At 46.4% G+C, this 12,520-nt stretch overlaps 1 protein-coding gene across 1 annotated transcript in view; it reads right to left on the bottom strand.

The window, feature by feature from the left end:
• Window positions 1-2,253: 2,253 nt before the first annotated feature.
• Window positions 2,254-12,520, bottom strand: part of LOC107124085 (homeobox protein meis3-B-like) — an 82,256-nt gene continuing 71,989 nt past the window's right edge. Inside the window, exons 11-15 of the mRNA XM_015427474.1 lie at window positions 12,467-12,516; window positions 6,959-7,017; window positions 6,746-6,835; window positions 4,074-4,156; window positions 2,254-3,010 (exon numbers count right to left, since the gene is read on the bottom strand). Of these exons, the coding sequence (XP_015282960.1) occupies window positions 4,107-4,156; window positions 6,746-6,835; window positions 6,959-7,017; window positions 12,467-12,516 (249 nt within the window). The 3' untranslated portion in view covers window positions 2,254-3,010; window positions 4,074-4,106. The remainder of the gene's footprint in view (window positions 3,011-4,073; window positions 4,157-6,745; window positions 6,836-6,958; window positions 7,018-12,466; window positions 12,517-12,520) is intronic.

Genomic DNA, 12,520 nt, shown 5'->3' on the forward strand with positions numbered 1-12,520 from the left:
GAAGAAAGAAGCTAGTCAAAATGGCAGTGGGACCATCTGGCGGGGAAGAACATGGAATTCCCCCCCCCCCAAAAAAAGCGAGGAAGGTTTCTTATGTGACCAGTCCTGTATAAAGGTACTGCAGTCCTGTTGCCTTCAGTTGGAAGAGAAGGCTTTGTGTCTGCTGAGCCTTTCATAAAGAATTCTGCTGCTTTATTCCAACGGCTAATGCCTTGATTATAGTTCAGTACACTGCTAGATGTCTTGAACATAAGAAAAGCAGTCCGTACTTTTAAAAATACAATGCTCCCTCTAAGCCGTGGAGTCTAGTGAGCAAGAATTCTACTTCGGGAGCGACTGGCATCCAAGTTGTGAGCGAGCGATTTGGCCACGGCATAAATCCGTTTGCTCCAATGCTCCCTCTAGGCTGTGGCGTCTTGTGAGCCAAAATTCTACTTTGTGAGCGACTGGCATTAAAAGTTGTGAGCGAGCGATTGGGCTCCTGCATCAGCTAGTTTGCTCTGGAGCCCTCCTTCCTGAGCCGAGACAAAAAACGTGTGAGCCGGAGGCTAAAAAACTGTGAGCTGGCTCACGCTAACTCAGCTTAGAGGGAACACTGCAAACGACTCATCTCCTCAGGGAATTCTGGGTGCTGTAGTTTTGTCAGGAGGAGGCGGGGGGGGAAGGATTCGTACCAGATAATTCACAGCACCCTTTCCAAAGGATTTCCAAGATATCTAGTGAAGGTATGAGAGATAAACAGGGGTCCCGAACCTTTTTTGAGTCTGTGGGCACCTTTGGAATACTGACACAGCATGGTGAATGTGTCCATAAAACGGCTGCCATGAAACAGCTGTGCCAGGAGACAGAGCGAGCCATAAAATGGCCGCCACAACTTACCTTCAGCCATACAGTGAAGATCCTTGTGTGGTGGGGGCCGCTGCCGCCGAAGCAGCGTTTTTTAAAAGATGCGCAGCCAATCAAATCTCCCATGGCCCATCAGAGACCTCATAGGGCAATAGTCCCATCTGGCCCCACCCATTTTGTGGTAATGCTTGGTGGGTGCCCATGGATACCATGTTCGGGACCCCTACTCCAGGGCTATTTTTGGGCAGGAACGCACAGGAACGGAGTTCCGGCTGGCTCCCAAGTTGGCCACGCCCACCAGGAACTCATTAGCATAATAGGCCACACCCAACAGCAGAAACCCATTCGGATTGGCTACAATTAGGGGTGTGTGGCCTAACATGCAAAAAGGCCCTGGGTTTTGACAACAAACAAGGTAAAGAGAATAAGAAGCAAAAGGTGGGTGTGGCTGGATGACCACACTTCTGGTAACATGGGGGTGTGGCCTAATATGCGAATGAGCTGTGTTGTCAGGGGTGTGGCCTAATATGCTAATGAGTTCCTGCTGTTGGGTATGGCCTATTATGCTAATGAGTTCTTGCTGGGCTTTTTCTACAAAAAAGCCCTGCCCTACTCTATATACTAAGGGTGCTCTGAGAGTTTCCCTAATTTTCCAGAGAACCACAATTCTCAGGTATCCCAGAGACAGTCAGTTCTGACAGCTAAGCTGGTTTGATTTGTAATATAGAAGAGGAGGAGGTTGGATTTATACCCCTCCCTTCACTACCGAAAGGTGTCTCAGAGCGGCTCACAAACTCCTTTCCCCTCCCCCTCCCCACAACAGTCACCCAGTGAGGTAGGTGGGGCTGAGAGAGCTCTTTCGAGGACTGCTCTTGAGAGTACAGCTCCGAGAGAACTTGTGACTGACCCAAGGTCATACCAGCAGCTGCATGTGGAGGCGTGGGGAAATCCAACCTAGTTCTCCCAGATTAGAGTCCACGCTCTTAACCACTACACCAAACCGGCTATAGGCTACAAATTTTCACTTCCAGGACCCATAATGGCCGTTTTGCCCAAGTTGTCTTCTCCTGTTTCTCTCCAAACCCAAGAAATTCTCTTCTCACCTTCCCCACCCCCTTAGAGATATTAAGCGAACTTTCCTCTGACGCTGAACAAAGCACGTGTGGGGGAAATGACACAAGAGGGCCAAAGTCGTTTCTCGTTTTGGTTTTCTTTTCTTGAATTATTCTCATTAAAAAAAAAAAACGAATCCAAAAAAAATAATAACAACCCCCAAACAAACAAGCACATAAAAACAAGAATCCCCGAGAAAGGAAAATAAAATGTACAATTTAATTTACTTCCCCTTTCTGAGCGTCGACATCAATAATTAATTAATAATTAAAACATCCAGGAGAAAGGGGGGAAATAAGAAAGCAAGGAGAAAAAAACCAACAAAACAACCACCCTGTTTGGAAAGTTATCTCGTTTGGGAAAAGAAGTCCATAGCGGGAAGGTGGGGGTGGGCGAAGAACGGCTGTGCCCCGATCGTGGCTTTTGCCTCTGAGCTGGTGGTTGGATCCTAGAAACTTGCGTGTGTCTACCTGTGTGGTGGAAAAAAACCATAAAGCACAGCGCGACAAATTAAAAGATAACCCCTTGGCCTCCCCCGCTCCAAATCTCTCTTTTCAGACGAACAGAATCGTTCAGCTTCCGCCCTCTTTTTACATTTCTTTTTTTTTGGGGAGGGTCGGGGGAGAGCAATCAGTTTCCACCAGTGTCCAACTTGTGTAATGTGATCCAATGAATCCTCCTGAAACCTTGACAGGCGAGAGCCGAAGATTCGGAAATTCGGAAGTCTCGGACGTCTTGCTGCTTGCCGGAATGGTCCTCGTTTTGGAAAAGGAGTAGAAGAGAGAAGGGAGCTGGTGGAGGGAGGGGCATTAACATGGAATGCTCTGTCCGTGCTTGGTCCGTCTTGGGGGGGGGGGTCGCTTCCTCTCGTCGTCATGGCAGTGCAACGTGGCTGGAGGGGGTGGAGTGGGGAGGGAGGACACTCGGTGGCACGTTCAGTGGAGGGGGGAAGTGGGAGGAAGGACACGCCGGACCCCCAACGTGCCGCGAGTCTCTTGCCCGTAAACCTGGTAGGGTGTGTTGTCCAGCACACCTGGCCTACCCGGGATTCCTGCAGGAAACAAAGGATGCGGGTAGTCAACAAAGTCCTATGAGGAAAGGCAGAAGGAGCTGGGTATGTTTAGCCTGGAGAGGGGATGACTGAGAGGTGATAGGAATCAGGGGTCATTTCCTACGGGAGTGCACAGGAGCGGAGCTAAACACAATAAGACAACCAGAGAACTGAATTTGGTTGAAAAAGAGTTGTCTCGAAACGAACAACCACTCGAGATGTTCGTATCGCTCACCTTCCGTATTTGACGTCCTGTGTTTTGAAAACATAGAAATTATAAACATCATCAAGCGTCAATTCTGTACTAGTTATTATTGTCTATTCATTGTGATTTGTGAACTTTACAGCAATTTCTCATCATTATTATTGTATTGCTTTGAATTGCTGGTCCCCCTTGTATATATTTGCTCCAGGCCAGTTTGACCAGGGATCCTGGAGGGTTTTGTGGGGTTTTTTTTGCCATCTTCTGGACATGGAGCAGGAGTCACTGGGGTTGTGGGGTGGAGGTATTTGTGAATTCCCTTCATTGTGCAGGGGGTTGGACTAGATGACCCTGGAGGTCCCTTCCAACTCTAGGATTCTATGAAATGCCCTGGCGGCCAGTTCACAATTGGACATGAATGCTGGACAGATCTACAACTGATCAGCTGAAGCCCGTTGGCTTCAACCCGAGGCCAGCTTTCAACTCAACTCATTTCCCAAAACCCTTTGCATAGGTCATTTGAACAAGGAAGAAGGAAGAAGGAGAAGGAGAAGAAGAGGAGATTGGATTTATACCCCACCCTTCACTCGGAGTCTCAGAGCGGCTTACAAACTCCTTTCCCTTCCCCTCCCCACAACAAACACCCTGTGAGGTAGGTGGGGCTGAGATAACTCTTTCAAGAACTGTCCTTGAGAGAACAGCTCTGACAGAACTACGGCTTGCCCCGGGTCATCCAGCAGCTGCAAGTGGAGGAGTGGGGAATCAAACCCGGTTCTCCCAAATTAGAGTCCGTGCACTTCACCACGACACCAAACTGGCTCTCTTTGGACCAACAGCCCGATCTGCTCCTATGATACTTACTTTCCCCTCTGGCATCAGCAGTGAGGTCAGGGTTTACATGTAGTGCCATTGGCCCTCCATTCCCATCGCCATTCCCATTGGTCCTGGAAACCGAGGAGAACAGAATGATAAAGGAATAGTCCAGAGCAAGGTAATCCCAAATTCCCTCCTATGTGGCCCTAGTTCCATTTCATATACATGGGAGGGCAGCTCTTTCTTTCTTTCTTTCTTTCTTTCTTTCTTTCTTTCTTTCTTTCTTTCTTTCTTTCTTTCTTTCAATCTTTTTATTGGTTTTCAGAACAAACAAACAGACAAACAAAAAATACCATCGCTTCTTACAACAAAGAGTTTCGGCGAACAGAAGTAACCGAATGATGTGTTCTCCTATCATATCTATCTCTCTAACCATAATTCAACCTATATTTTTCCTAATTCATGTCTACCATCTACCAACCCCTCCTACTTGCAATACCAGACGTTCTTCTCTTTAATTCAAGATCAACACAGACAGCCTTCTGGTCTTTCACCTATTTACTCAGCATAGATTTCCCAAAATTTTTAAAACAACCTAAGCAGTAATGATAACCAGGGCTATTTTGGGGCAGGAACGCACAGGAACGGAGTTCCGGCTGGCTCCTGAGTTGGCCACGCCCAGGAGGAACTCATTAGCATAATAGGCCACACCCAACAGCAGAAACTCATTCGGATTGGCTACAATTAGGGGTGTGTGGCCTAACATGCAAAGGAGTTCCTGCTACAAAAAAGCCCTGGGTAAACAGAGTAAGAAGCAAAAGGTGGGTGTGGCTGGATGACCACACTTCTGGTAACATGGGGGTGCGGCCTAACGTGCTAATGAGCTGTGCTGTCAGGGGTGTGGCCTAATATGCTAATGAGTTTCTGCTGTTGGGTGTGGCCTATTATGCTAATGAGTTCCTGCTGGGCTTTTTCTACAAAAAGAGCCCTGAGTAACCTACTTTCCCCAGTCAAATTCAGTAACTATCTGTACATTTTACATACTATATAGTCTTATCAAAATAAAAACTCAATTTTCATACTCTGTTCTACACCTCAATATTTACTGCTATTATTTTAGTCCTACTATTATTCCATAACTTTACATCTCTTTTAGATTCATTAGGAAACAAAATTATAAACACACTGACACATTCTCTTTTCCATTGTCTGTATGTTTTTACTTTTAACTTCTTACATTAAGGTAACTAAGTAGTCCCTAAATAGTCCGTTTAATTTACAGAACATACAGAATTTTGCTAACTATGTTCTGACAGCTGATTGACACATGTTGGAACATTCAGAATTGGGGGGGGGGGCGCTACTGCATCGAAGCCACAATTTCTGCCACGTCAACGAACCCCAAATGAATATTTGCACTGATTCAAGAGATGCTAAATTTCCGATCTCACCCCTAGGACGCAGCCATTTGGAGTTAAAAATTCAGCGTTTGCCTTTCAGGAGGTTTTAACAAAAATTAACCTCAGTATCTCGGAATGAGGATTTGCGGGAAGGAATGGAAAGGATACTTTTGTGGAGGCCCGTTCATTTCCGCCCCACCCCATATTTATTTAAATAATTTCTACCCTCCTGTCTCTCATTCCCAGAGGCACTTGTGGTGGATGACAGATAATTTTAAAAAATTATTTTTCAAAACTATACAAACTATAATTGTGTATTTAAAAGTCACATCTAAAAATAACCCCCCCAAATCTGGGTAAACAAAGATGCCTTTAACTGGTGCGAGTGTCTTTTGAAAGAGTTTCTGAGCGTCAGCTCATCAATATATTTAATATTTATTTAAAATATTTGCATGCCCGCCTTTCTTTTTGAGCCTCTCGGGGCCTGTCAAGTGATAATACATGCATGTGTGAACTAACCATACTGTGGTCTGTTCATGGCTGAGGTGAGTTTAGAACCAGGAACGTCCCAGTACCCAGCTCTTGATTTTAAACTACTGTTATCGAGTACAATGCCCCCTAAAAGAAAGATAACAATGCTTTTAGAATTCTGTGTACTTCACATACACTATCTGGTCCCGCTGGTAGACCTCCTGATGGCCCCTGGGTTTTGGCCACTGTGTGACCCAGAGTGTTGGACTGGATGGGCCACTGGCCTGATCCAACATGGCTCCTCTTAGGTTCTTATGTCTGGGGCAGTGATGCTCTGTCTTCGTGGTGCTTGGGGGCAACAGTGGGAGGGCTTCTAGAGTTCTGGCCCCGCTGGTGGACCTCCTGATGGCCCCTGGTATTTTTGGCCACTGTGTGACACAGAGTGTTGGACTGGATGGGCCATTGGCCTGATCCAACATGGCTTCGCTTCTGTTCTTAATCACTTTCTACAGCATACTCTCAGTTGACAGGACCCCAGACTGGCTAGGCATCATGGTTGGCATGACCAAGAGCCACATCCTTAGAGTGCCTCTACAACTGGCACTACCAGGGTGGCACAGCAATAGAAGACAAGCTGTCTCTTGAAGGGACGTTCATCGCCCCTCACTGATCAGAACCTCACCCCGCAGCAGCTTCCAAGAAACCTCAAAAGATACAGAACTAGAAGAACTAAATGGGTCCCAAGGGAGAAGACATCTTCTCAGGAAAGTGGACTTCTGCAACGTCACCCCAACACTGTCCCACCGTGGGCCTTCACCCCCTGCTTCCTTGACCGTGGCCCCGATTTACCTGGGGGACGGATCGTCATGTGCTGCTGTCCGTCCATAACGTAGCCTCCCATTGGCTGCCCGTCAGGACTATATGGCGCTCCCTGACCTACTTGGATGGAAACGAAGCAGAGCGAAGCATGAAGGAAGAGACACAAGGAGCGCGACCCCACAATTCCCTCCCCCACCGATCCCCAGATCACCCTTTCCAGGGTCCGACCCCTGCTTCCCATACCTGTGCGATTTGATTGGTCAATCATGGGCTGAACTATACGCCTCCTGGCATTAATAAACCTACGAGAGACAGGATGAGAGATGGCGAGTCAGACGGAGAGGCCGGAGTGGGGTCTGTTTCTTGGAAACGTTTACACGATGCCACCCCTGCAGAAAATATCCTCCAGGCAGCTTATGAGTTATTTTTGAACAAAATCACTAAAACCACACCAGATTAAAAACCAGCAACATAAAACGCACGAAAAACATTCCGACTGTTCTAGATTGTAGCGGCTCTCAGAAATTCCACCTGCTTCCCCCCCCCCCCCCCCAACAAAAAACCCCCGTCTCCCGGATCGGATCAAAGTTCCACTGTCCCATTCTTGAAAGCAGTCTGCCAGATATTTCTGGATACTCCCTAGCATAGGGAGCTGCGGTGGCTCAAGTGGTTAAGACGCTGAACTGCAGGCTGTGGAAGGTCAGTAGTTCAGCAGTTCGAGACCCAGGTGTGCCACATGACGGAGTGAGCTCCCGTCTCTAGTTCCAGCTCCTGCCAACCTAGCAGTTCGAAAGCAAGAAATTGCAAGTAGATAAATAGGTACCAGTTCGGTGGGAAGGTAACAGTGTTCCGTGCGCCATGGTGTTTAGTCATGCCGGCCACATGACCACGGAAACGTCTTCGGACAGTGCTGGCTCTTTGGCTTTGAAACGGAGATGAGCACTGCAACCCTAGAGTCGGACTCGGCTGGCTTTCGAGCAAGGGAACCTTTACCTTTTTACCTAAATAGGTACCACTTCGGTGGGAAGGTAACAGTGTTCCGTGCGCCATGGTGTTTAGTCATGCCGGCCACATGACCACGGAAACGTCTTCGGACAGTGCTGGCTCTTTGGCTTTGAAACGGAGATGAGCACCGCAACCCTAGAGTCGGATTCGGCTGGCTTTCAAGCAAGGGAACCTTTACCTTTACCTTTTTACCCTAGCATAGAGGGGATGCCCACACCCAGCATCTGATTCCCAGAGGTATACTGCCCTTGCACGTGGAAGTTCTATTTCGCTATATAAAGTCCGCAGGATTTAGCTTTTCTAAGAACAGGATCTAAATTGCCTTGAGACTGAGTGTTTTTTTAAAAAACAGAATTTTGTTAAAAAAATGTATGCTTTGTTGTTAGAATACAGGATGCAAGATGAAGTAGTGAAAGATGTAATGATTCAATGGACAAAAAAATTGGGGCATAATATAGACTTAGATCAATGGTCACAGATTTGGAAGAAAAATATAAAAATTACTAAAGCCATCTCTTATAAAGAGAATATATATAAGACGTTCTATAGATGGTATATTACCCCGGAGAAACTTGCTAAATTTGATTCAAATTGTTCAAATCAATGTTGGAAATGTCAAAATAAGGTGGGATCTTTTTACCATATGTGGTGGTTTTGTGACAAAGCCAAAAAATATTGGTCCTGGATACACGAAATATTGCAGAAAATGTTAAAATGTTCTATACCCTTTGTACCGGAAATATTCTTGTTAAATATTTTACCTGAAAGCTGTAAAAAAATGATTCTCATTTGATTTTGTATGTAGTTACTTCTGCTAGAATTTTATATGCAAAATATTGGAGAAGAGTGGGAACCCCTATTATAAACAAAATGCTGGAAACAGTGGAAATGGATAAATTGACTATATTATTGAAAGAATACCCAGAAAAAAACTTTTGAGAATACATGGACAAGGTTCTACACTTGGTTGGAAAATTATAATAATTTAAAGTTATAGTCAAACAATACATCGGTGAGGATACAGAGAAGAGTTTTGTTATACTGGCAATGAATGATTTTTTTTTTTTTTAGATGAACATTTGACCAACATGGTTTAGTTCTTAGGCATAAGCATTATAATTATTTGAAGTTTCCCCCCTGAATATGTATGTATGTCTATGTGCCTAGAGACAGTGTTTTGACGTTTTCCGCATCTAAGATTCAGTTACAAAATCTCAGCTGCGGAATGGAAAAATTTCCAAGCAGGCTGAGTCTGAGCGCCAGACTGTGGAAACAGGGCCCATCCTGCTCAGACTCGTAGGTCGTAGAGCATCTGTGCTAGAACTGACCAATCGTCCATCTTCCACAGTGACCCATTTCCAACAATGACCAGCTAGCTGTTTCAAGGTATCCCATGAGCAGGGCACAAAGGAAACATTCTTTCCCCTGTCATCTGTTTCCAACTACGGACATCCCAAGGTAGACTTCCTCTGCGTATGGAGGTTCTGTTTTGCTTGTAAGGCTAGTAAGGCTTGTAAGGCTTTGTCTTCCTCCGTGAACTAACCCTTTTTAAAAGCCTACTTGTGGAGGAGGAGGAGGAGGAGGAGGAGGAGAGGAGAGGAGATTGGATTTATACCCCGCCCTTCACTCGGAGTCTCAGAGTGGCTTACAATCTCCTTTCCCTTCCCTGCCCCACAACAGACACCCTGTGAGGCAGGTGGGGCTGAAAGATCTCTTTCTAGAACTGCCCTTTCAAGGACAGCTCTCGTCAGAACTACGGCTTGCCCAAGGTCATCCAGCAGCTGCAAGTGGAGGAGCGGGGAATCAAACCCGATTCTCCCACTTTAGAGTCCGCACACTTAACCACCACACCAAACTGGCTCGTGGTCATCTATACCTTCCTGGGGCAGTTCATTTCATCCATCCATCGTGGGGTCACGTGAAACAGAACTTTCTATTGTATGTTCTGTTCCGGCTCCCAAGTTCTGTATCATATGATATTGTGGTGGAGGGCAGGAGAAACTGCTCTACATCCAATTCTCTCTGCCCTGTTTGTGCCTTCCCGCAGAAAGCCTTCGAGCCATTCACAAGGGACATACTAACCTTCTGCAGAAAAGCTCGATTCGAGTCCAGTCGCACCTTAGTGACGGACGAGATTTTGAGGGTACGAGCTGTCGACAGCCAGAGATCCCTTCGTCAGGTACAAGGAGGAACGGGGATCCCGGAGTCCTCATATTCAGGTCAGAAGGCAGGGGGGAGTCTGGATGCAGAGCTACAATGCAACGGGCAATCCGCTCGACCAGAGCAGGGGAGAGATTTTCCCGCCCCCAGCATTTCTTCCCTGCTCGGATCGAGCGAGTGACATTCCACATTGCACCTTTGCATCCCAGCGCCTTTCTTTGCAGCACAAACGGCCCCGCTTTGGAATGGGATATAAGGCCTCAGGGATCTTCATTCCTACTCATATCCGATGAAGTGAGTTTAGACTCTCGACAGCCCATAACACCGGAAGCCTTGTGGGCCTCTAAAATGGGGCTCTTCCGCCATGCTTTTGGTTGAGGGGGTGGATGTTCAACTATTCAGGCCTCTTCTGTTCGTGGTCCCTTCCTAGTACTCCTGCTGCTTTAGACAATTTGTTGGGTGTTACAAGTTAAAGCACTTTCAGTATTTACTGGGTTAATGATGTTTGTTAAGTCACATGTTTGTTTGTAACCAATCTGTTTAGATTATAGGAAGCCTGGGAACTTTGGAGCTACTTTGCTACTCTGATTGGAAACCAAGGTGCCAAGTATTAGCATTTTATGGCTTTTCTTCCGTCTTTGTGTTTCTTTGTTCTGACCGAGAAGAAGACGCCATTCCATTCCAGTTTTACCTTTCAGCTGTAAGGATGAAGACCATTTCGCTCTTTGTTATTTTATATCCTGTGTACCTTTTTCCCAAGCTAGGTTATAGTAAACTTTTATATTCTTTTAAACACACCGTGGACTCAGTCTCTTTAATACTCTGCTGACAAACTTTAAATAAGAATCCGAAGAAGAAGAAGAAGAAGAAGAAGAAGAAGAAGAAGAAGAAGAAGAAGAAGAAGAAGAAGAAGAAGAAGAAGAAGAAGAAGAAGAAGACCTTCCCCTCCCCACAACAGACACCCTGTGAGGTGGGTGGGGCTGAGAGAGCTCTTGACAGAAACTGCTCTTTTTCAAGGACAGCTCATATCAGAACTACGGCTTGCCCAAGGTCGTCCAGCCAGGTGCAAGTGGAGGAGTGGGGAATCAAACCCGGTTCTCCCAGATTAGAGTCCGCGCACTTCACCACGACACCAAACACAATTCTATTTGGGCCCTGGAGCTTCCTGGGGTACCTATATCCATATGACACGAGGCACGGGGTTTTCCTGTTATTGTAAAGGGCCATTGTGGCTTAGAGGTTAAGATGCGGAGCTGCAGGCCGGAAGGTCTGTCGCTCGGCCGCTCGAGACCCTGGTGCCGCTCCCGTCTCTCGCCCCAGCTCCTGCCAACCTAGCAGTTCGAAAGCGATCGATCTAATTTATGACAGCAAGAGCCAGTAAAACAGTACGATTCGGATACGAGAAGGATTAAGACAGGAATCACATGGGAATAGTATAAAAACATTAACAAGAGACGTGAATAAAGTTAGTAAAATAAAATAATTTTAATAAGGGAATCCTACAGTTTTCTCAGCTAAAATAAGTTTACGTTTCCTAATAGCTAAGCGACAAAATTTTGTCACTGAGCTCTGAACGTCTTCTAGGAGGAATTTACGAAAGACTTCTGGCCTAAAGTCAAGATAAGACTGCAGAGGGCTAAATCTAGACAGAAGGGGTAGTATAAGATGGTCTTGTTCCTCCTGGTAGAATTTGCAGAACAGGGGGACATGCGTAAGTGATTCCACCATATTAGCCCTGCATGGGCATATATTGGAACTCGTGAATTTACCTTGGAGTACAGCGGAAGGGAGTGCCTCAAAACGGGCTCTGGAAAAGGCCCATCTGTAGGGCTCATGGGTAATGCGCAGTTCAAAAGCAAGAAATTGCAAGTAGATAAATAGGTACCGCTTCAAGTGGGAAGGTAGCAGCGTTCCGTGTGCCTCGGCGTCTAGTCATGCCGGCCACATGACCACGGAAGCATCTTCGGACAGCGCTGGCTCTTCGGCTTGGAAACGGAGATGAGCGCCGCATCCCTAGAGTCTGATTCGACCGGCTCTCGAGCAAGGGAAGCCTTTACCTTTATATCATGGCATCTAATGTTTTACTGCTTTTATTGCTTTTATTGTTTTGTGGATCTTATGTTGTAAGCAGTGTTCCCTCTAAGCTGAGTTTGTGTGAGCTAGCTCACAGTTTTTTAGCCTCTGACTCACACATTTTCGTCTTAGCTCAGGAAGGATGGCTCCAGAGCAAACTAATTTGTGTAGGAGCCAAATCGCTCGCTCGCAACTTCAATGCCAGTAGCTCACGAAGTAGGATTTTTGCTCACAAGACTCCACAGCTTAGAGGGAACATTGGTTGTAAGCTGCCCTGGGATGGGGCAGGGTATAAACTAAATAAGGGTGAACGGACTCGAATCTAGCTCTTCTACGGCGGACCAACACTGCTGCCCTTGAAAACCAACCTCCTATAGTACCCCCCTTAGCTTAATTTCCCCCCCCTGAAACTAACAAGGCTCTGCAGTGAAGGCCTCTCACCCATCACGGGGACCGCAGGCTTGGGTCTCCAGCAAGACTTCCTCCTCTCGGTGTCCCCACCGAGATTCTTACCAATTATTCACTTGCAAAATCGTCAGTCCCGTATCCTGAGCCAACTGCTTCTTC

This window comes from Gekko japonicus, unplaced genomic scaffold (genome assembly GCF_001447785.1).
Source record: "Gekko japonicus isolate JY-2015 unplaced genomic scaffold, Gekko_japonicus_V1.1 scaffold3440, whole genome shotgun sequence".
NCBI lineage: Eukaryota > Metazoa > Chordata > Lepidosauria > Squamata > Gekkonidae > Gekko > Gekko japonicus.